The 23,269-nt window shown below is 38.4% G+C and overlaps 1 protein-coding gene across 26 annotated transcripts in view; it reads right to left on the minus strand.

Annotated features, from left to right (window-relative positions):
• Positions 1-23,269, minus strand: part of CELF2 (CUGBP Elav-like family member 2) — a 639,281-nt gene that overhangs the window by 478,761 nt on the left and 137,251 nt on the right. For 14 of the 26 annotated variants that reach the window (XM_089686480.1, XM_089686390.1, XM_089686559.1 and 11 more), the window contains exon 2: positions 21,286-21,384. The exons of the other annotated variants lie outside the window; for them this stretch is intronic. In XM_089686480.1, the coding sequence (XP_089542606.1) occupies positions 21,286-21,384 (99 nt within the window). The remainder of the gene's footprint in view (positions 1-21,285; positions 21,385-23,269) is intronic. 26 annotated transcript variants of the gene reach the window in all.

Genomic DNA, 23,269 nt, shown 5'->3' on the forward strand with positions numbered 1-23,269 from the left:
TTAATTGTATTACTTTCCTTGGGAACCCTAGATGTATTGGCTTCAAAACTAGAAGTCATGTTTTATGCACAATTAGTATTCAATTATTTTTAGCAAACATAAAGTTCTTTATCATGGCAAAAATTAAGATCCTACATTGTATCTTTAAATTATTGCCTATCAACTCACTATTAAATTATCACAAAAATGTACAGGGTATATGCAATTATATAGATTCCTATATGGCAATATTTTACACCATAAAACTGTTTTCTTAAACATTCTAACGGTATAGAACAAATAATTCTGGCTCTAGTGAATATAAACTATACATTTGCTAAGGTTCTTTTGCCAGCTGTGCATTATCAATCATATATATTTAGAAGCTAGAAAGGTGAAATTACGTGCTGTATATTTTGTAGTCATTAATACAGATTAACAAGCAGAATTATTATAGCGCCCCCTAGCTCTCTTTCCTCCTAAATTAAAGGTAATCCCTACAGAGAAAGATATAATTTGAATACTGAACATGTACATAATACTGCAGCCCAGAGAATGCTTTTATAGTAATTTGATGTCCAATCTGTCTTTCCAAAATTGTCTTTATCTTTCTGTAGCCAAGTAGCTACCGGTATATTCTTTTTCTTTGCTTTACTAATTACGCACAGATTAATATATTTCAATCACTTATAACTATTTATTTGTCAGCCAAAAAAAGATCTTGAACTTTAACATCTCCACCTAATTATTATTTAGATAGCTAACTGAAAACCTAATTAAAAGTAATTATTTCGAAATCTAGGATAAAGCCATTGCTATATATTTTTAATCTCTGTCAGCACTGTGTTGTATGCTTGAAAATATATGAACTTTTATAGTTAATAAGGTTCAGAATGGGTGTTTAAATGAGCAATTATAATGGAAAATCTTCTTAATACAATTAGAAAATGTAAGGACAGTATAGATCAGCAGAGACATTCAGAGAATAGGATTTTTCCTTCATAAGACTATATATAGATTTATATTACTAATTAAGGGAGCTCAAATAAATCCCAGTCCACTGAGAGCTTTAACATTTTAAATTTACCCTGGTCCCATTGCAAAAGATTTAGAATATAAATAAGTATACAGTGCATATAATGATGCTATGTAGTAGCAACACTAAAAAAATTCATGTAAAGTGTAATTATTTTCCCTAAAAATATATAAATATTAATGAAATCTAACGATTAAATAAAAAGTGAGTCTGCTTCTATTCCATACTAATCATCTTTATCCATGTAGGTCCTAGTAGGCTTTCAACTAATCTAAACCTATTTGTAATACTCCCCGGACTAGCTCCATCCCTATCTTGGCACTATCCACCATGAGCAGTCCAATGAAGGAATGAAAAAATATTCCTCTAAATTGTCTATTAATGCACTTCAGTGATTATTGAAAGGCTAGATATTACAGTATGTATATATACATTTATATATATATATATATATATATATATATATAAAAGCATTTTCCTGCACTGCTGCCTCATCTAATGAAATAAGACAGTCGGGACAAATAAGTTTCCCTTTGCCCAAACAGGAAGTGAGAGGAAATCCCTCTAAAGCGAGGGAATCCCAGGGTGTCATTAGGGTCACCAGAACTAGTCTCCTCGTTGGAAGATTTTTCCTCTATTATTGTTTGTGTCAACCAAAAATTTGGGATTTTCTTTTACTTTCACTTTTGATCATAACATTAAACAGGGCAAAAAGAGATAGTGGATTTCCCTAACTGGGTCACAGAAAGTAATATAAACTGACAGGTGTTCTATTCCCCCTCCATTCCATCCAAAACTAAAATAAATATATAAAAATATATATATACAGTTTTCTATAAAAGTCTGATTTCAAGCCATCCTGGATCTGCAGAGTAGACAATCGAGAAATTCAGCACAATGTGTTCTACAGCCAACCAAATCAACCAACCAACACACACATACACTCGCAAACACACACTCGCAAATGCATACACAGAAACACATACACACACATTTTCAAATTAAAGAGAAGGGGGATTTTTGGGTGTTTTTTTAGCCACTTTCCAGCCTCCCTATAGCAGATATACTGCTACAGGGTGGGAGGGGTGTGCAAAATCACGTATAGATACTTGATTTTGCCTTTGCGGGTAGGGGGCGTGCACAAGCCACCCGTGTGCCCTTTCTGCGTCGCTATTCTCAGCCTTGGCTGTCAATCACCGGGTCTTGGCTGGTGATTACTCACCACCACCCGTTGATCGAGGAGCATTACCAATGGAGGGAGAGTACTGTAAGTAAAAAATACAGTTATCTCCCCTGTCAGCTCCTGCACACTGCTATGCATGGCTTTGCATAGCAGAGCCATGCAAAGCAGTGTGCTTACAGTGAAGCACAGACACAGCCCCATAGTGTAACACAAACAGCACACAGTTAACCCTTTGATCGCCCTAGATGTTAACCCCTTCCTGCTGAGTGCCATTAGTACAGTGTCAGTGGTTTTTATTAGCACTGATCACTGTATTGGTGTCGCTGGGGATGTCAGTGACACCAATTCAGTTCCCCCCAGTGTCAGAATGCCCGCCGCAGTCCTGAAGTCCCGGTATAAGTTGCTGATCGCCGCCATTACTAGTACAAAAAAAAAATCCCAGTATATATACCGCCATTTCTAAATGCTATAACTTTCACGGAAACACGTATTGGGATTTTTTTTAGCAAAGATATGTAGCAGACTAAATTTTGGCCTAAATGTTTGATGTAATTTGATTGTTTACATTTTTTTACTGGACATGTTTTATAGCAAAAAGTAAAAAATATTGCTTTTTTTCTCTAAAATGTTGGGCTTTTTTTTATAGCGCAAAAAATAAAAAATGCATTGGCAATCAAATACCACTAAAAGAAAGCCCTATTTGTGGGGAAAAAAGGACGTAAATTTCATTTAAGTGCGGCGTTGCATGACCGCACAATTGTCAGTTAAAGTAACGCAGTGCCGTAATGTAAAAAATGGCCTGGTCAGGAAGGGGGTAAATCCTCTGGAGGGCAAGTGGTTAAATAATCTGTCAAAACAACCTCTATGCTGCAGCACTGGTGTGATCCTGCAGCTATCCCATTTCAGCTCTAAGCCTGGAAACTGATCGGTTGGTTCTCGGTCTGGTTAGAGGGGAGAGCAGTGACTATCAGTCACTGCTCTCCTCTCTGTTTCTCCAGGGCTCACTAGAATGGAGAGGAGGTGGGTGCAGCCTGCTTTGGCTCTCAGATGTGTGCTGAGGGTTGGAGCCAGCTGTCAATCAGGCAGCTATGTGGATACCATAAATATGGTTGGAATCCTGCCAGATACTGGAGAGGCTCTACCACTTCAATAATAGCCTGCTGTATGCCAACTCTGGGTCACAGAAGAGAAAAGTAAGTGTACACTTCTGATCCAAAAGAGAAGTATGACCAAAAAGCTCTGACCATATTTCTCTAAGTATTTAGCCCAGTCAAAGTATTTCCATTTGTGTACAATTTGCAAGTATGTGTGAATGCATAACCTGTAACCTAATTGTTCACATCTAAGGACAAAGTGTTCTGAATATTGGGGAGAAATCCAGCTGAGTAACCCAGAGCTTGCAAAATCATTCCAAAGTTTGTTTTCACTCGGTTGCTTTGAAGGCTTAAGTAACGATCAAGTAAATTCCTTGTGTAAATACTGTCCTTTAAAATATCAACGTATATGAAAATATGACAGTGTATTACCTATTTAGCGATCATTTCTTAGTACATAGAAGGTAATGAGAAAATGGTTTGTAAAAGTTTTTAGCAAGACACGGGCATCACTCCAGTCGTCTCTGCAGCCTGAAGCAAACCACTAAATGGAAACACATTCTAAAGAACTTATGAACCACATCACGACCTGGAGCTCTTGGCTAAGTGGTGCTGCTGATTTTAAATAGCCCCTCATTATACAACAAATGTTATATTAATTATTTTAATACTAAACTGGTTCTTCTCTGTCAGGATGCCAATCCTAGCCACATTTAAAATACATTCTCTCAAGGCAGAAAAATATATAATTCCACATCTAATTTTTATGAATAAAACGAGATATTTTGTCATTTCTGTTCATACAGGAAAGAACGGTGTGAGAAGAGCTTGGGAAGCAAATCTCCATGTAATTTCATTTTGGGTCAAGGAGGAAAGAAGGGCATATTGGAGTTTTACTGCCCTGTTTGTAAAATGAATTAAAATTAATTGAGCGACTATAAAATGTCTTCCCAGATCATTTAAACCAGTAGTAAAATGTGCTGGTCATCTCAGCTGAAAAATGCAGGGCCGTTGGCAGGTAATTTATTGGGTGTCTGTACAAGTTTAACATTGTGACAGTGAAAGTGCACTCTGTTTTTAATGCAATGGAAATCAATCATTACAGGTACCAGAAAGATATTAAAAAAAAAAAAAAGTTGCTCAAATGTGACAAGCTGTCTTGCACATGTGTACGCTTTTCTCTATGTAAGTCTTCCCAGAACGAATAATGGGTGCAAAGTGCCTTAAAATATATGATAAACATAATACTTTACCATCTGCAGGCCAGAAATTGAAATGATCATTAGGGGCAATGCATGCATCGTTAATGAAAACTGTAATCTTATTTGTGGGGTTACTTTCCCAATGAATTACGTTCCAATGTATTATAGCACTTAAACTGTAAGCTATTTTTTCTGTTTGGATAGAAAAGTAAGGGCTAAAACACCTGTCAGGTTATTTTTTTAATACTATCTGTATTCTATCAAGGCGATTTTCCTGCACATCCTGTCTTCGAGACTCAATAGCACGGGTCCACAAACTTTTTAAACGGGGCCAGTTCACGGACCTTCACACAAACAAGAAAAACCCATACAATATTTAAAATGCATTGTACACTCTAACGCACTGGACACCGCAATGCACTGTACTCTGTAACGCACTGGACACCGCAATGCGCTGTACTCTGTAACGCACTGGACACCGCAATGCACTGTACTCTGTAACGCACTGTACATCACAATGCACTGTACTCTGTAACGCACTGGACATCATAATGCACTGTACACTGTAACACTCTGGACACCATAATGCAGTGTACACTGTAACACACTGGACACCATAATGCACTGTACTCTGTAACGAACTGGGCACCCCAATGCACTGTACATTGTAACGCACTGGACACCATAATGCACTGTACACTGTAACGCACTGGACACCGCAATACACTGTACCTGGTGCCTGGTGTGCTCTCCTCCTCTCCTGTTGCTCCTCTGACTGCAGCAGGTAAAATCAGGGGCTTCCAGGCTGCCGCTCACTGGGTCCTTGCAGAAGAGGACCCAATGAGCAGCCTAGCTATTTGCAGGCCGGCGCCTTTTTCTTTTTCCGGCTGGCCCGGCGGGCCAGATAAATGGCTTTGGCAGGCCGTATCTGACCCGTGGGCCATAGTTTGAGGACCCCTGCTCAATAAGAAGTAAAAGTACTGATGTCACCATTGGATGGTGTAGGGCTGATTCACAGGGGTGCTGTGGTCCACACAGCATGAATGTGTGCTATGTTTATGTGGTTATAGCTGCAGGTAGGCAGCTTATCTTTATCTAGTGAAAGTACACTCAGCGGCTGATTGGACACAGTGGCTTGTCCTAATCTGACAATCTGACAGGTGAGCACCCCTAAATGCATTGTGTCTGTGTACAAGGGCTGCTCACCCGCCCCTGCATATCTGTCACATTAAGATGAGTGTCTGTGTCCATACAGCTGCCGCATTCACATAGAGAAACATTACCTACCTGTACACAGCTCCAGGCGGCTCTAACCATATAAACAAGGTGCTCAGTCACACTGTATATGCCACAGTGACTATCTGAATGAGACCTAAGCCTTCCTTCTTGTTCTGGTGACATATTTGGATTTACCACCACTCTCTGTCCCAATGATAATAGTTGCTTTGAGAAATAGTTAATCTGGTTGAAAAGAGATACTAGTCTACCCAGTTCAACTAGAGAAACAGAGAAAAAAACACACACACAAAAAGAAAACCTCAATATACACTATCCTATACGCACAGTTGATCCAGAGGATGACAAAAAACCCCAATAAGGCTTGATCCAATCTGCACAAGCAGGGGAAAAAATGTCTTCCTGATCCTCCAAGAGGCAATTGGATATTCCCTGGATCAGCTTTACCTATAAATATAAGTATCCAGTTAATATTATGTGCATTTAGGAAATAATCCAGACCTTTTTTAAAACAATCTACTGAGCTGACCATAACCAGCTCTTGAGGGAGTCTATTTCACATTTTCACACCTTTTACTGTGAAGAAGCCTTTCCATATTTGGAGATTAAATATTTTTTTCCTGCAGACATAAAGAGTGACACCTTGTTCTTTTTGATAGCCTTATACATGTTGATCATATCCCCCCTTAATATCCTCTTCTCAAGAGAGAATAAGTTCAGTTCCTCTAATCTTATCTCATAGCTAAGTTCCTCCATGCCTCTTATCAGTTTGGTTGCCCTTCTCTGCATTTTCTCCAGTTCCCCCATATTCTTTTTTGTGAACTGGTACCCAAAACTGAACAGTGTATACCAGATGAGGTTTTACTAATGATGTGTACAGGGGCAAAATGATCCTCCCTCTGGAGTCTATACCTCTTTTAATACAAGAAAGGTTTTAGAAACTGCAGCTTGGCATTGCATGCCATTATTAAGCTTGTGATCTACCAGAACTCCCAGATCCTTCTCCACCATTGATCCCCCAGTTGTACCCCCCCTAGCATGTATGATGCATGCATATTCTTAGCCCCCAAGTGCATAACCTTACATTTATCAACATTAAACCTCATTTGCCACATAGTTGCTCAATCAAACAGTGCACTGAGGTTGGCTTGTAAATAGAGAGGGATAATCTTCTCAGCAGTAACACAGAGAGAAATAAAAGCTTGTTAGAGGTTCTAACCCTTCCCCACACAATCCAAAATTGAAAAAAAGTGGCTAATTTCATATGATTTGGGTTGGCCAAAAATGGACAAATCTTGGGTTAACATACACCCAGAATGACCTTTTTTAATCAGTTCTATAAAGAAAAGGGGACAGTCCTTGTATGATCACATAAATTTGAAACTGATAATGAGCGCCTTCATTGACAATGAGTTTGCATCATGTGCATAACCCCCTTATCTACTTCTATGACTTTAAAGTCATTTAGTTGTTTTGTTATACAGCTGCATCAGTACTCCTAGCAACCAGTCACAATTGACCTCAATAGATTCCGATCAATAAAAGATTCCAAGCTAATATGACTACTGCCCACTACTGCACTAAGAACATTGTGCTTTTGAATTGCCCTATTGAATAAGCCAACTTGCTCACATTTAGGTAATAAAGGTTGCTCCAAGTTTACGAACGTCTGGTACAGTGATGGCATCAGTACTAAATATATGCCATAAGTCATACCAGCACCAAATGATTCATTTCAATAAAAAGTGATAGTTTCACCCCAGACATGATAGTTTCACCCCAAACAGATATTAAAATGTTCCAGTATAAGAATTATAGAAATGTTATTTCAATACATTCACTGGAAAATAGAAAAAAATGTTAACCTTCTGAATTAAATTTACTGTAATTGTAATGTATAAAATAACTATGGCAAATTCCACGTATAGAATGAACACAAGGCATCTCTATGGTAACCATGATAGCGAGGAAAATGCAAATGTTAATCTGAATTGTGACCCTTTTTGTTGAGAAAGAGTCTCCTCCAGCTCTATATACATTATAAGGATTAAGGCAAACTGTGTTACATATGCTTACTTACTACTGTGCTGAAGATAACAAGAAAGGACATTATAGTGCAGATGCTGATGAAAGAGTGCTTAGTGGGAGGTTTTGTCTTTTCTGTAATTACATAATCGTTTCCAGGTTTGTAGTAAGAAACAATGTACCACCAAGATACATATAGAAATGCATTATTTCACCAAGGATAAAACTACCAATGCAGTAAACCTAAGAAAATCATCAGGAATACGGGTGATTTGACCTCAACTTTTGTGCAAGGAACCTGTCAAAGAGCAAAATATCTTTGTGAGACGTTCCAGATTTAAGCTGGCATTCCCTGACTCTCTAGCTGTAAACTCGTTAAGTGCCAGTGAACTTTAGCTTAGCATGTAATTTTGTTCTGTATTAGTTGTCATAGTGCCTCTTTGCTCTACCTTCAAAGCTAAGACAGTAAGCTAATTTTACAGCAGGAAATTAGCAAACTGAATTCTTAAAATGAAAAATATTCACAAACTGAAATGATTTGAACCCAAAGATTGCTGGCTTATTTTTTTTTCTATATAAAGTTTTTCATTAAACTAATACTCTGTTCACACAGGGTCATTATCTGTTTGCCCCCTGCAGGACTGTTTTTCATCGGCACAGGGATGCACATAGCAGTAGTTTAGACATGCTGAAGCAACACCATAGATAATGAATAAGGGTTCAATGGATCCTTTTACCCATTCTCCATGGAGTGGTAGAAATTGGCTGCCCCTATGGGTTGAACATATACAACCTTCACAATTCTGCACCACCTTATTAGACTGATCATTAACACTAGGTTGGCTTAGGTTGCACCTGATTGTCATATTGGGACAAAGTGGCTGTGTCCATGCTGCCGTATGTCCCAATAGACAATGGGACACCGGCATGGGACACCTGTGCAAGATGGCCCTGCACAGGGCCCACAGCTAATAGCCCCATGTGAATCGGGTCAAAAAATGTTGAGCAACCTTCCACCCAGTCCATATGATAACCACCTAGCACACCATATAGTCAGAACCATTATCCATACGGTTGAAAAGCTGACACCTCCCTGCCATGCTGATGCTAGCATTGAGTGGATGCTTTAAATGGGAGATTCAGAAGCATCAATTACCCTCTAAAATAGCCAATCTGGTGCAATAAAAAGGCGGTGCAGGATTGTGAAGTTTTTTTTATCTTAAACCCACAGGGGCAGCCAATATCTTTCACTCCCGTGTGAATGAGTAAAAGGATTCATTGGACTCTTATTCATTATCTATGGTGTTTCTTCAGCATGTCTGAATCACTCCCTGTGCAATTCCACTGTTTTATCAAGCGAGTAATGACAATGAGCAATATGGGCTGCGTGTCTTTGTGATGCCTTATACAAGTTTTAGTAGACTTCAACAAAATGGCGGCCATCTGCACACAGACACCAAATCCCTGTTGAAAGAATGTGAATAAAATGAGTAAATTATGGCTTTGGCTCCTTTTCTCTTATAAAAAACTCCTCATGACTGTCATTTTGTTGAAGTCTACTAGAGCCTGACAACCCGATCATGTCTGTCTTGCACCAGCATATTCACATGGTGAACTGACTTATGTAGGTTTAGAATGGAATTCGAGTGGTACTATTTTCATTGTTTTGGCCTAATACAAGCATTACAAATAAAAAGTACCAGTGTCTATTAAAACATGTAATTAAACAATTCTCAGATGCTATTTCCATATTATTATTCAAACTGAAAATATTTAGCGGAAGCACCAAATCAAGACTTCTTCTTGAAGAATGGTAAGTAACAGGTAAACAATTCAATACATTTTACAATAGGATAAAAAACATTTATGTTAACGGTTTACATTTTTTGTATACCTATTTTACAGTATCTTACTATGATTTATGGTTTACTTTTTAAAAAAACACCAAATATAAACTACATGCAAACATCTAAATAATTAAAGTACATTTTAAGGGATCGCATTTCCTGTACATGTACACAGAGTTTAATAAGGAAAATTCATAAGACAACAATTTGAATTTGAGACACTGTGGAATAAAATGTATTGTGGTCGGGCTCGATGGCCTGTGCTGCTTTCAAATTTACTAACTATGTAAGAGTGTAATTCCCAATTTTCAGTAGAATAGATTGTCTAATTTTAGAGAAACTAGCAGCATGGATTCCGCAGTGCGCACAGGCAGCCCAGCTCAATCAGCTGACTTTTATCTCTGTGACTGCAGGTCGCATTATCTCATGAATGAACTGCTATGTAGGTCAGTCTGAATCTTCTTCTAATTGAATGCACATTTTAGGCATGGCATTCATGCTCTAAATATCAAGATCCCAGATAATTGGTAGAGAGAATGTATGTTTACATGGGAAAGATGCAGCTATTATAATCCATTATTTTGATATTTTAATGCTGTACTACACTTTAAAAATATGTATGTTTAACAGTGTACATAAAAGACATTTTCACTATGTGTTCTGCATACAGGCAAAGATACAAGTGAGATACAATATTACTTAAATAATAATAAGGTAATTAAGGAATGCTAGTTCTATACAATATAACTATTCATAGATATCATATTGTGGTAGATGATGTTTTGCTGCAGTCCATCTCTAACATACTACTAAGCTGCGAGGAAGTTCTATATGGGATTGATCATAACCATATGTGATCTTATTAGACTGGTCGTCTCCAGCACATAGGGGTTGATTTACTAAAACTAGAGAGTGTAAAATCTGGTGCAGATGTGCATGGTAAGCCAATCAGCTTCTAACTCCAGCTTGTTCAATTAAGCTTTGACAAAATCCTGGAAGCTTATTGGTTGCTATGCTGAGCTGCACCAGATTTTGTACTCTCCAGTTGAAATAAAGCAACCCTATAGAGTTGCATCATGTCGTAGCCTACAGGAGCTTCCAAAATAATTGTTTGCATTGCCATTTCATATATACCCAGAATGAAGGCAAGAAAGAAACCTTTACTGCTTGGTCACATTTACCCACTAAACTGTTATACAAATCTTTGCTGTAACCACAGTTTCATGTAAAATCAATTGCTGATAAAATCAAAAAGAAAGTGAAAACCAAGTGGATCAATTGGCCCTTTTTTCCCATTCATCATTTTTTTTAACAACCGAAAAAATATAGGATACATAACTTTTCACTGCTATTTGTGTGCTATTTTTTCTATATGTGATTTTGTGCTACTGGCATGAGGCTTTCCATAGGAAGATAAGCGTCAAATGTGGCAAATGGTAAAGGGTAAGTTAAAACTATTAACAGCATAGTATTTAAAATAATGTTAGCCTTTAGCATTCAACCTTCTAGTACCCTAGAGCTTTAAACTCATTTTTAACCCTTAAATGTAATGTGTAGGCTCCATTAAGCACTTATAGTGATCACTACTGTATCTGAACCATTAAAGTGATATTATTTTAGCACACAATGGGGGTATTTTATTTAAAATTTTAAAACACCACAATAGTGGTACTGTATGTGGCATGCATATGTTGGCTTGCTTGTATAATAGCTTTTAAAATGCTGAAGTTGCTCCATTTTCTGTGACAGAGGATAAGGGGAAGAAAGAAGTGAATGGCGTATGTAAAGTTCACTTACTTCTATGTTCCATATCCCCTGCCTATAGTTTAAATGCAAACCACTTCCAGGACTTCCAATTAGCTTCTTTAATAGTGCCAAGAGTGGGCCCCAAGTATACTGGGGAATCTATGGCATCCAGGAGATATATGGAAAAAGGCTGCAGGTTGGATTATCTTGGAATTCTTGTGACTTTCCCCTGATATGTTAATCCTCTGTTAATCTGGATTGAAAACGAAGTTGTCTCTCATTCTATAATATTCCACTGAATTATACTGGTTATCCAGTTTTTTGTTTTTTTTTTTACATATTAGAGTTATGGAAATGGAATTTAGAGTTTCAACTTAAATGTAGATAATATTATCATTTATGTAATGAGCAATACTAGCCATGCTGGATCTGTGTTTGTGCTATCCATCTAACCACTCATCCATATACTTCACCATAAGGACCACAGCATGGGGGCTTCTGATTAACAACATTTTTTTTCTATTTTCCATAAACAACATTAATGCACTGGCTTGAAAGAAACTGATTGTGTTTTTCCCTGACAAATAATACTTAATATTTCAATTGCACTTTATTAATCTCCATCCATCTTTCTTTCAGAAAACATTTAGAGCTGAAAATTTAATAAAGGAGAAACAATAATGCTATGTACTGAAAAAAAATCTGAGCAACATTAATATTTAAAATAAACAAGGGAGGCAGAATATCAGAAGTATGTGCTAGCTAATGTACTTTGCCAGCTTAACTGAATTTCACAAGACACTAGATAAATGTTTCAGTTCGATCTGGATGTATTACTGCATTAACTCTTTAAAGGACAGCCCCTTCTGAATTAATAAGAAAGATGATGGACCTTGTGGGAATCTCTTGAAATTAAAGGCATCCCAGCAGGACACAAACCAGTTATTAGGCTAAAGAATATTATAAAGCAGTGTAGAGTTTGTCAGTAATGGCAAAGGAAAGCCATGCTCAAGGTTTATTATGGTGGGACTCTAAGGGCATGATTTATTAATGTGTGAAGTGCCGTCAAGTGCTTTAAAGGGCGGTAAAGTAAGGTGAACCTGAGCCTGATTTATTAAAGTGTAAAGCAAACTGAAATGAACCTGTGTTCATCCTATCATGTACACAGGAGTATGTAAAAATAGAGCCCTTTCTTCACATTATTGAATGCCTGAAATGAACATAAGTTCACTTCAGTGGACTTTACACTTTAGTAAATCGGCCTCAGGGTCACTTAGTAAACCTGCCATTAAAGAAATATGAGAGCTGCTCTTTCTGACCTTCTACTGAAGATCCTAGGTGCCTGGTTATCATGTTGATCTATTAGCTTCCTTACTGTGACCTGTAAAAAGTATGTGGTTTGAAAAAGTCAGGTAAATGTCCGAGGTCCTGATCTTTGCACTTGTTTCAAGTCAGTGACTAAAAATATTAAAGGCAGAAGGTCAGCTTAACTGCCAGGCAACTAGCAGTTTCACAAACAAAGGTCAGCCATGTGAGCCTTCAACTCAAGGTCTAAAGGTTTCCTGAAAGAAAAAACCTGATTGTATGTCATGTTTTGCAAAACTAAATTGGATGTTTGCTTTGTTTGAGGACCACTAAAAATGATTTTTAATACAGTCCTAAACAGGGGAGGAGAGCTGATCTAAAGGGGATGGAGGCATTTCCTCTTTGGCCAATGCTATTAAGATATGTTGGGCTGGTGGCCCAGAGTGGAGAACTTTGTAATTCAGACATCAATCAGAGCAAGACCTGCAGTCAGAAACACATGCTGGGCACTTTATCTGATCTCTGCTGAGACCTATGATCTCAGCATCTGACAGAAAGAAGTCTTCCAACATTGACTTCTTTGTGGCTTTAAGATGGTATGTGACTAAATGCCAAGAGCTGCAAAGGAAGGTGATGCTTGAAGATGTGAGAAGGTGTGCCATCAGGGGTATAACTACAGATCATGGGGTTCCATTAATCTTCCAGCTAACTACATCTACAAACTTCACAAAACTGTGTGTATTTATTTTTTTAATTTTATTTTTTTGCAGAACTACAACCAGCTGTCAGTTTTTATATATATATATATATATATATATATATATATATATATATATATATACACAAATTTTCAGATGATTGGCAATGCATCTGTGGCAAGTTTATACCGCTCTATGTGTTCAGACTCTTCATTTTCCTCCCGCAGAGCATGTCATTGCTTAGAATTTAGGGCAGCTGTTGGGAAGAGAACAATCTACCAGTTCCAAGGCTGATACCCAAGGAGGCAGGGATGTTAGCAGCAGCACTGCAAACTGGTAGAGATGTTTAAATTATGTCTATGAGATGATGGTAGAACCATACTTTAACTTTTCTTGTCCCAATCAATCCCCCTTCTGCCATGGACCCCATAACAGACATGTAGGCTGCTATAAGGTAGCACCAGCTGCCACAATAAACCATTTTTTTTTCAGAAAGCCAACCTTTTGCTATGCCCACCAATCAATACAGCCCCATGACACACTTGGCTAGCCTAGAGAAATATGTTCTTACTATCAAGGCCAGCCATAGACAGAGCAATGTTTTTTTCCTGCAACCACAGGATACATGAAAAAAATTCACTCAATTCCCCCATTAACACAGACAGGGGTAAATTTATTAAAGCTGGTTCACTCAGAATCTGGTGCACCTGTGCAAGGTAGTCAACCAGCTTCTAACATCAGCTTGTTCAATTAAGCTTTAGCAATAAAACCTGTAAGCTGATTGGTTGCCATGCAGAAGTGCATAAGACTGAGTGAACCAGCTTTAGTAAATAAACCCCACAGTGCTGACAACGTAATCCCTCCTTCTGAGCTATTCTGTCCTCCCTGCAGGGGGTGGGGGGGGGGGGGGTAGGGCAAGGGCTATAATCCTGGCAGGCTGGTTGTACCCAAGTTGATCGATCAATCAACTTGGGTACATTCAGCCTTCCCATACAAGGTTCGAATCTCATTCGGTTCCTGATGAACCGGCCAAGAGTTGAACTGTCTATGGCCCCCTGGGGCAAAGATTACCAGTCCTCCTCTTGTCCTACATCATGAACATAATTTCTATATTTATAGGAAACACCAACATTTGAGGAACCATCCCAAAGGGTATGCATTCAGGACCCAGATTATACTTATTTGATTAATTTACTCTATTGGGATACGCAAAGGTATTAAATACCATATATTGTGAATGTGCAGACATATGTTTGTCTGCCTGTCTATCTATTTCGTCTTGAAAAGAAATAAATGTCTGCTACATGTATCAGCATTGCAGTATTGCATTGTCCTACTTCATAAATAGCCCATGGGGAATTGAATGGCTAAGAATGTCCAGACAATGTCACTGATGGCTATTGAAATTACTGAAAGAAAAAAAATGTTTAGAACCAATGAAATCTCCAGATTTGCAAGTGTGTTTAAGTGGGTCCCCAGGCTTGAGTAATGAATGTGTATGGGTATCTTTAGTATTTCAGTGTGATTACCTCATTAAAATTTACTGTGACATGATTTATATTTACTTGTAGAGCGAGTCCAACATTATAGAGAATTTCATGCTGATCACTATCTGTTTTATTGCTGATAACATTTTTATTTTGTGTAATATCGTAATATTTTATTTTGTGCAATATCCATTTAATTTGAAAAAATGTTGGCAACAAATAGCACTGAAATTATATTTACACAATATGTCTTCACATGGACATTTAGATAAAAAAAAAAAGAAGCAAAACAACCACAGCATTTTTCACTTGACCTGTCCACTAACTTTCACAGAATCAGTGCACCAAAAATAAAACCACACAATATTTATCGGACAGCTCATGTTCTTTAGAGAAATTATGGATATATTTACCTTGTCTAGTTTTTACATTAGAGACAACCTCTTTAAAAACAAGTACATGCCTAAAACTGCTATGTTATAATTTTAGACACATATAAACAGTTACACATGTGAAGAAACACCTATCCCTAAGGTGCTTTTTCATGCATTGATGCACACTGTGATTTGGCAGCCCCTATTGACTTTGAATGGGCCATTAATGAGCATCAATGCATGAAAAAGTTTTCACTTTGTTTGGGCAACACAGCGAACTGTAATTTAAGTACATTCACATACATGCAGTACGCTGATGTACAGGTGCCTTGGCTGACAAGCTAAGGTACTATTTAGATTGAACATGAGTTACCATACATAGAAAGATGTAAATCGTATCTTATTAAAAATTATGTAAACTAGTAAATGTGTGTCAGATTGGACAAGGTTAGGAATATTAGAACTAATGCTGGTGGGTAAGGTGTAGTTATTAAGGTGTGTGACATGAGGGGAGGGTATGGGGTGGGGAAGGTTTGAGGGATGGGGTTAGTGTTGGTAGAGGGGTGGTCAGTGGATCGAGTTGTGTGCATGGAATGGGGGGTAGTGTCAATGGAGGAGTATCCAGTGAATGGAGTAGCAAATAAGTATATGTGTGTTGGCTTTGGAGAGGGTTGAGGGAACAGATGAGGGTTTTGGAGGTTCCAGTCAGTTCAGGCTTTGGGCTTTCCTGCTGTAGAAAAGCATAGGAACACCAGACAAGATCATAGCAAGAATGTCCTGGAGATGGGTAGAGGTATGAAAGGAACATGCTGCTAACCTTGTTGCATAAACTGAAATGGTATGTTACATTTTTGATGTTCTACATTTATAAGGACATGTAAAACTGTATTTTTCTAGTAAAGACACTTGTATTTGTGAGATAACCTGCATTTTGCTTTTTTGGTTGGCCAGCAGACAAGAAAGGGGTAGCATTAGTAAGTGTATCATTATAATTCAGCATTCCTTCCTGCTAAAAAGGGTGCTGCAAAGGCAATCAGCAGTAAGCACCACTGCATGGCTGGTGCCATTACACTGGAACACTGGTAAGGAATACAGTCCAAACCGAGCAGCAAAAATATCTTTGGAATGCTTTCTTTACATCCAAGAAGAACAAACCATCTTTAAATGTATACGTCTTGCAGTCATATTATGGCAGATAAAGATATAGGGTTTTTTTTAACAGTCAAAAATTAAAAGTGATGTAGAAATATAAAGCAAAAGCAAATTTCCAGCTCTGACAAAGAGCAGAGAAAAAGGAAAGTCATAAACAGCAGGTGAATAACTGATCAGCATATTCATGCAATGGAAATCCGTGCATTGTGCTCTTAAATGTGAAGCACTATGCTCTGAATAACTCCACCATCAAAATGATTGGCAGAAAGAAAGCAGCAATGTGTACAGAGAAACATGCACTGTGAAATAAAATCCGAATCCGGTGCTAGATCATTTCTGCCTATATATATGGCAAGTTGCTCATGTTAAATATGGTGACAACACTGTGCGGTGCTGTTCCTATTCCTGGTCAGGATGCTCTGGTTCCAGTGTGTAATCAAAGTTGTTAACAGCTGTGAGCAATTACACAATTAAACATTCATTCCTATAGAAGAGCTGGAAGTACAGCAGATTTCTCTCTGTAAGTAAAATTATACCTTTTGTTTAAAGGGAAACTATAGTGCTTTTAGCCCTGCTTTTTTAGATATACATGTAGAAGTATAAATCATCTTATCAATGAATGTTAATGGTTTAAAAGCCTGTCTGTACATTTGGATTGACATTTTTCATATACTAAGGTACATCCATATTTGCTCATTTCATATGCTGGCTCTTGCATAGTGATTACTGTGAAGCTGTGTTCAAATGCCCAATATTGTCCAAGGAAATTTTTTTATACATTGGATTTTTGCTTGTCAGGATTGGATGATGCAAACAGCTTCATCATATTTACAAGGCCTAATGAAAATCCACTTTACAAAGTGAACATTTTCTTTAATCAACCCCTATAAGTCAGGTGTGACTGACTGTAACAATCAACCTTAAGTCTCGGTTCACACTACTGCGACCTGAAAGTCGTGCAACTTACAGTGTGACTTCCTGACTTGAGTACTACTTTGAAGGAACTCTGAAGCAACTTTTAGGGAATGCCTGGGTAATGTTCCTGCAATGTCGGATCTAAATCACATCCATATAGATGAGGATCTGACTTGGAGGCGACTCCCATTAAAGTATATGGGCACAAGTCAGATAGAAGTCACCTTGAAGTAGTACAGGATCCTTTTCTAAAGTCGAAGAGACTTCAGTAGTGCTAATTAAGACACCTTTCATTGACTAACATGGCAGCACAGTGGCTAAATGGTTAGCACTTTTGCCTGGCAGTACTAGGGTTGTTGGTTTGAATCCCAACCATGGCACCACCTGCCTGGAGTTTGCATGTTCTCCCTGTGCCTGCATAGGTTTCCTCCAGGTACTCAAGTTTTCTCCCACACTCCAAAGACATGCTGGTAGGTTAACTGGATCCTGTCTAAATTGGCCCTAGTATGTGTATGTAAGTTAAGGACCGTAGATTGTACGCCCCTTGGGGGTTAGGGACTAATGTGAATGTACAATATATATGTAAAGCACTGCATAAATTGACAGCACTATATAAGTACCTGAAATAAATAAATAAATAAATAGTGGGATTTCACATGTCATGCAACTTGGGGTCTCACAAGTCAGAACCCAAGCTGTGGTAATGTGAACTGAGCGTTAATTTTCACCATCTACTGGTCCTTTCTTGGCATTGCAAGTCATGTCCCTACCGTGCACACCTTTCCTCACTAGTAGGCTTTAAACTAAGGCCAGAACTTCAACCATGTTTGTATGTTTACTCATGCCCTGTATAGAGATGTGTCTGAATTCTATCCAGCTGCCAAATGCTAAGTTCACCTTTGTGAAAAAAAATAATAAATGCATGTATTTGCAGGAAAAAAGAAAGTGCATTTTTTTTCACTGGAGCCTGAAGAGCATTGCACCTGCAATCTGTGGATTACTGGTGCAATGTCAGGCTCCTGCACACTGCCTGGAGCTTTCTGCCCATACCTCTGTACGGAAAGACAGTTCCTGAGCTGTAGGCAGTGTGAATGAACTACAAACGTGCTGATCAGCATGCTTGCACTTCATCAATACTACAAGACTGTCTGTCACAGTAGTAGATGCAACTTGTAGTTTATTAATTCACAGACTCCTGTGAATGAATAAAGTGGCTATGTGGGTGGAGCCCTGCATAGACACGCTGGTTTCAAAATGTGATAGTGGGTGTGGGGAGAAGATCCCCCACCTGCTGTCACAGAAAGGGGAGCTCTGGTGGTGGGGACAGGTGCATAGGAACATGTTACATGTTACTTCCTAAATAAGGGTGTAACATGTAACATGCTCCTAAAGGTGAACTTATCCTTTTATGACTTGGATTATTCCTGTCTACTGTTTGGATTGTTTTTGTCTCGCAGCTTGTCTGTGCTTATTCTGATCATCAGCTCATTGGGTTTGCTACTGTTACTTTGTTGACCTGTCTGGAACCTGAACTCTATTTGTGCCTGACCTGGCCATCAGACAGCTACTGTCCATCAGTCTGGGGACTTAAACTTTAGCATTTGTCCAACCTGTTGTCAGTTGTTGCCTCTGGCAACACAAGGAGTCTACCCAACTCTGTGACCTTGACTGGAAATAATGCACTTTCTAGGTGGCTTTTGAATGAAAAGCGTACTAATAGAAAAAAAAAGTTATTGCTCATCAAAACTAATTAAGATTCTTCATTTTCCAACCTGGACTGCTTGGTAGCTGTGGGAATGTTTTTTTTTTTTACCAAAAAAACTGTGGTATGGGTGGACATTTTTATTTTAGAAAATGTAGCAGTATGCTTTAAAGCATATAAAAATGTGTTAATGTTCTATATATGTATACTGCACAAATTGCATTTCCAAAAAAAGTATTCATACATACTGTATGCACCAATGTACTTCTTGTTTTTCTTTGCTGCTGGCTGCACCAATGCCCCCGCGGTTTAACTTAGAAAACATTTATTTCTAAGAATATGGAACAATTACACAGGAATGGACATTCTGACAACTAATGTTACTGATGTCATGCCAAATGTGTTGTTATTATAGGAGGGATTCAGCAGTGATTCTAGTTACAGGAGGAAAAAAAAATGAAAAATGCTGTCGGACTTGTAGGACTATGACAATAATAAACAGTGTTTTTTTTAATAAAGCAGTGTGTGCTTCACACCTATTAAAAACATGATTCTGTGGGAATTAAAGCAATTTGTTAACTGCAGTGTCTAGTCTCAGGTGTTCCACTCTTAAAATGGGACAGTCTATATTGGCAGCTGAAAAGAATAGCCCTCCGTGGCCAATTAAACAGAGTCCTTTACTGCTTAATAACCGTTTCTCCTGTAACAAAAAAAAATCACCCATTGGTAATAAAAGATAATGCTGAGCTGGGCTAAGGAAGTGAAGAGTGGGTATCTGGTAATCCACATTGTAAGTGCCTTGCTGTTTCTTCTCAGGAGACTCTTTATAACTTGTGCTGTCATTAGACTGTCATTGGAGGGATAACCCCTGAAGCTAGCCAGTAGCCAAAGCTCATATGAGTGAGACAGTCCTTCAATGTCTTGTCCAGGAGATTGACAAGTAGAGAAGACAGAAACAGGCAAATGGCTCCAGACCCTTGTCACTGAAGAAAGTACTAGATGCTCTAGGCAATTCTAAGCCTAAATGATTTAATGAAAAAAAGCATCTGAATATTTATGTAGAAATCATCAATTTGTCAAAGACATATGCAGACATACAGCTGCACAACTGTACTCATACTTTCAGGTAGCTGAATCAGATCTATGTTGAAATGTTATTTATAACATTTGTTTCACTGGTTGGCATACCTTGGAGCCAGCCTGATCTTGAGACTCAGGGATTTTAGTTACATCTCGGGGCTTATGGCCAAAATCTCAGGATCACACATCCATGTATCCCTTACTCCATGTGTTTCTTTCTACTCTTTCATTACAAACATCTGCCTATTGACTTTAATAGAACCTCTACACTTACAAATCTAAAAATCAAACAAAATAAACTATAACCATTGTCTATATTATAGGCATATACTATATTATCTAGATTTTATATCTACAGAAGCTGTGCATGGCAACCAATCAGCTTCTATCTTTAATTTTCAAAGCTTAACTAAACAAGCTGAAGATAGAAGCTGATTGGTTGCCATGCACAGTTGAGCCAAATTCTGGAGTCTCCCATTTTTACAAATGCTCCTCATTCTTCTTTACTAATAAAGATCACTGTTGCATGAGTATTTGCAAATGTCGTTTTAAAATGGTTGTTGAAGTAAAAGTTGATCTAAAGAATTTGCATAGCCATTCGCCCTATGAAAGTGCATGTACATTTGTTCTTTGCAAAAGGGGACAAAAAACAAATGTAAATAGGCTATACCCTGTGGTAATACTTCTAAGCTTCATCTAGTAGCCAAATGTGGTATTTTCTGTTTTAAGGGCCAATTCACACTAGTAATTGCACAGGAATGGGCTGCACTTATTTTGAAAACTCATTGCAACTGAACCACATGATACTTCTGTACCAAGGGATCTGGTCAAGCAAACGCACTGCATTTCTGACCTTCATTTTAGGTGTCATTAACTTAACATTGACACCCACTGCAGATCTTAACTGCAGTGCGTTTTGAACACGGTATGGGAAACACATGTGGAAGGAGGGTGTCCTGCACCACATTCTGGTTTGAACTGGCCCTAAATCAATGATTTACATTTGAACAGCACAGGATGTAGCCTCATTTACATTTGTCTTTGGTTTTTGTTTTGTTTTTTCTGCCCCATGCACACGGAACAAATGTACAGTACATGCATTTTCACTAGAAAAGTGACTATATACATTTTTTTTAGATCAATCCCATATTAATAAAGGAGAAGTATAGACAAAACACAGAAAATGAGTTATAAATATGCAAAGTTAAATTTTTTTACATGTACCTGCTTTTAATTTTGGATGAACTTTCGGCGATAGAAAATAATGCTTCATAAAATGTGGGGTCTGTATTAACAAAGAACGCTTGTGATGTTCTGTGGGATCTGGACAGCAAAAAAAGATTGGAATCGCAAATTATGACTTTAGCACTTGCACGATCTGGTGTATTCATGCAGCATTAGTAACCACATTTTTCATTAAAATAACATTCATAAATCCAAAAACTGCATATGGCCAGGGTGCCTTGTAGATGCCAACATCCTTCTCAAAACTGCCCTTGCACAGGTGCCTGCCATCGATACTAATGCTCTGCCTATTTTATTTACTCAGCACAGGAGGACTGGAGTGCCATAATTCTCTATTGCCTGTGCCCAGACATGTGCTTTTTAGGTAAAAGTTGCCAATGTCCCACAAAAGGATTAAGATGCTGGCCACCTGTGTTCAGTCTGTGTCTGAGCATTATCCTTTTAAACTCTATGAATCTCACAAATGCACAATGAAATTTGCTAAGCACAATGGGAGAAAAGGATAAGACATTTTCTTTGCTGAGCAACCTGCAGTCACAAAACCTTGAATCTGAGTATTTAAAGTTCACTTTTACAAAAAAAATTAAATGCACATTTTTAAAAAATATGCATTTATTATTTATTTTTGTTATGTAAAGCTTTGCACCCACGATCAGCAGATTGTGGGTGTAATGCCAGGATCCTGCAGACTGCGTTGTATCTGTCTGCCGGTACCTCCAATATGGACAAGCCTACAGACGCAAAGGCTATCGGACTTGTAGTTTTCCCATTCACAGAACACTGTGAATAGATGAAGCAGCTGGACAGGTGGAGCCCCTCATGGCCACTTTTTTCAGATTGTGACAGCTAGCGAGGTGAGAATATCTCTCATGAGCTGTCACAATGGGGGATCGGGTGGGCGCGGGGACTGGTACATTTGTAAAATTTTACATGTTACACCCAGAATATGGGTGTAACGTGTAATATGTTACACCCAGAATATGGGTGTAACATGTAATATGTTACAAAAGGTGAACTTATCATTTAAAAGAGAAGTAATTTTGCATATGTCCCCTGCTGGCTCTGCAGTGAGGACGGAGTGATCAAACACCACTGATCGCTCAGTTTTACCCTCTGCTCTGAGCAGAGAGTAGTGACTGTCAGTCTCCGGCTCTCTGCTCTGCTCCTCTAGCGCTCACTGGAACGCTGGGCTGTGAAGGGGGTTGGAGGAGCTGCCTCAGGCTCTCGGAGGCTGAGCCAGGTGGATCCCGACCATATGATTGGAATCTTTTCACAGCCTGGACCTGCTGAACGGTGCCAGCAAAGGTGGACTTTAGCCTGCTGTCAGCTGAAAATGGATCACAGGAGTGCAGAACAAACTGCATTCCTGTGACCTACACAAGAAGTATAGCCCAAATAGCTTTGGCTATACTTCTATAATCTAGGAGGACACATCACCTGTCTGACTGTCATGTTGTATAAAATCCTCATAGCATGTAAACAGAGTTAATTGTAAATTTCAGATGACCTTAAATTTAGATCAAATCCAAAACTGAGCTTTCCTGTTATTTTTGGTAGTATAGATTTAAAAATTGCTACTAAAAAAGGTCAATGTATTCCTCAAGGACTGTTTCTGCCTTGTATCTTCTTCTCCTAGTGTCTGAGCACACTTACCAGGACCCACCGATCTATTTTAACATCCCTGGTAATATTTGTAAAGTGGCTCAGTCTCTTATTTGTGCCCATCATCCCATCAGGCAGAGATGTCTGGAGCTTCCCAGTACATCCTGGACATTGTTAAATTATAATCCACAGTTTTCTGAGCCTGTGTTGGATTTGCATTGACTTTAGTAGAACGTCTGGTTCGAAAATATTTTTAAATCAGGAGATTCAATACTTTAAAAAAAAAGTTTAACCAAAGAGCAACCAATCCAGTTTTTCAGAATTTGCTCATCTCTATAAACAGTAGCATGAGCTCACTTCC

The sequence above is a fragment of the Staurois parvus genome, unplaced genomic scaffold (genome assembly GCF_062004578.1).
Source record: "Staurois parvus isolate SC_StPar_1 unplaced genomic scaffold, SC_StPar_1.0 ptg000019l, whole genome shotgun sequence".
Classification (NCBI taxonomy): Eukaryota; Metazoa; Chordata; class Amphibia; order Anura; family Ranidae; genus Staurois; species Staurois parvus.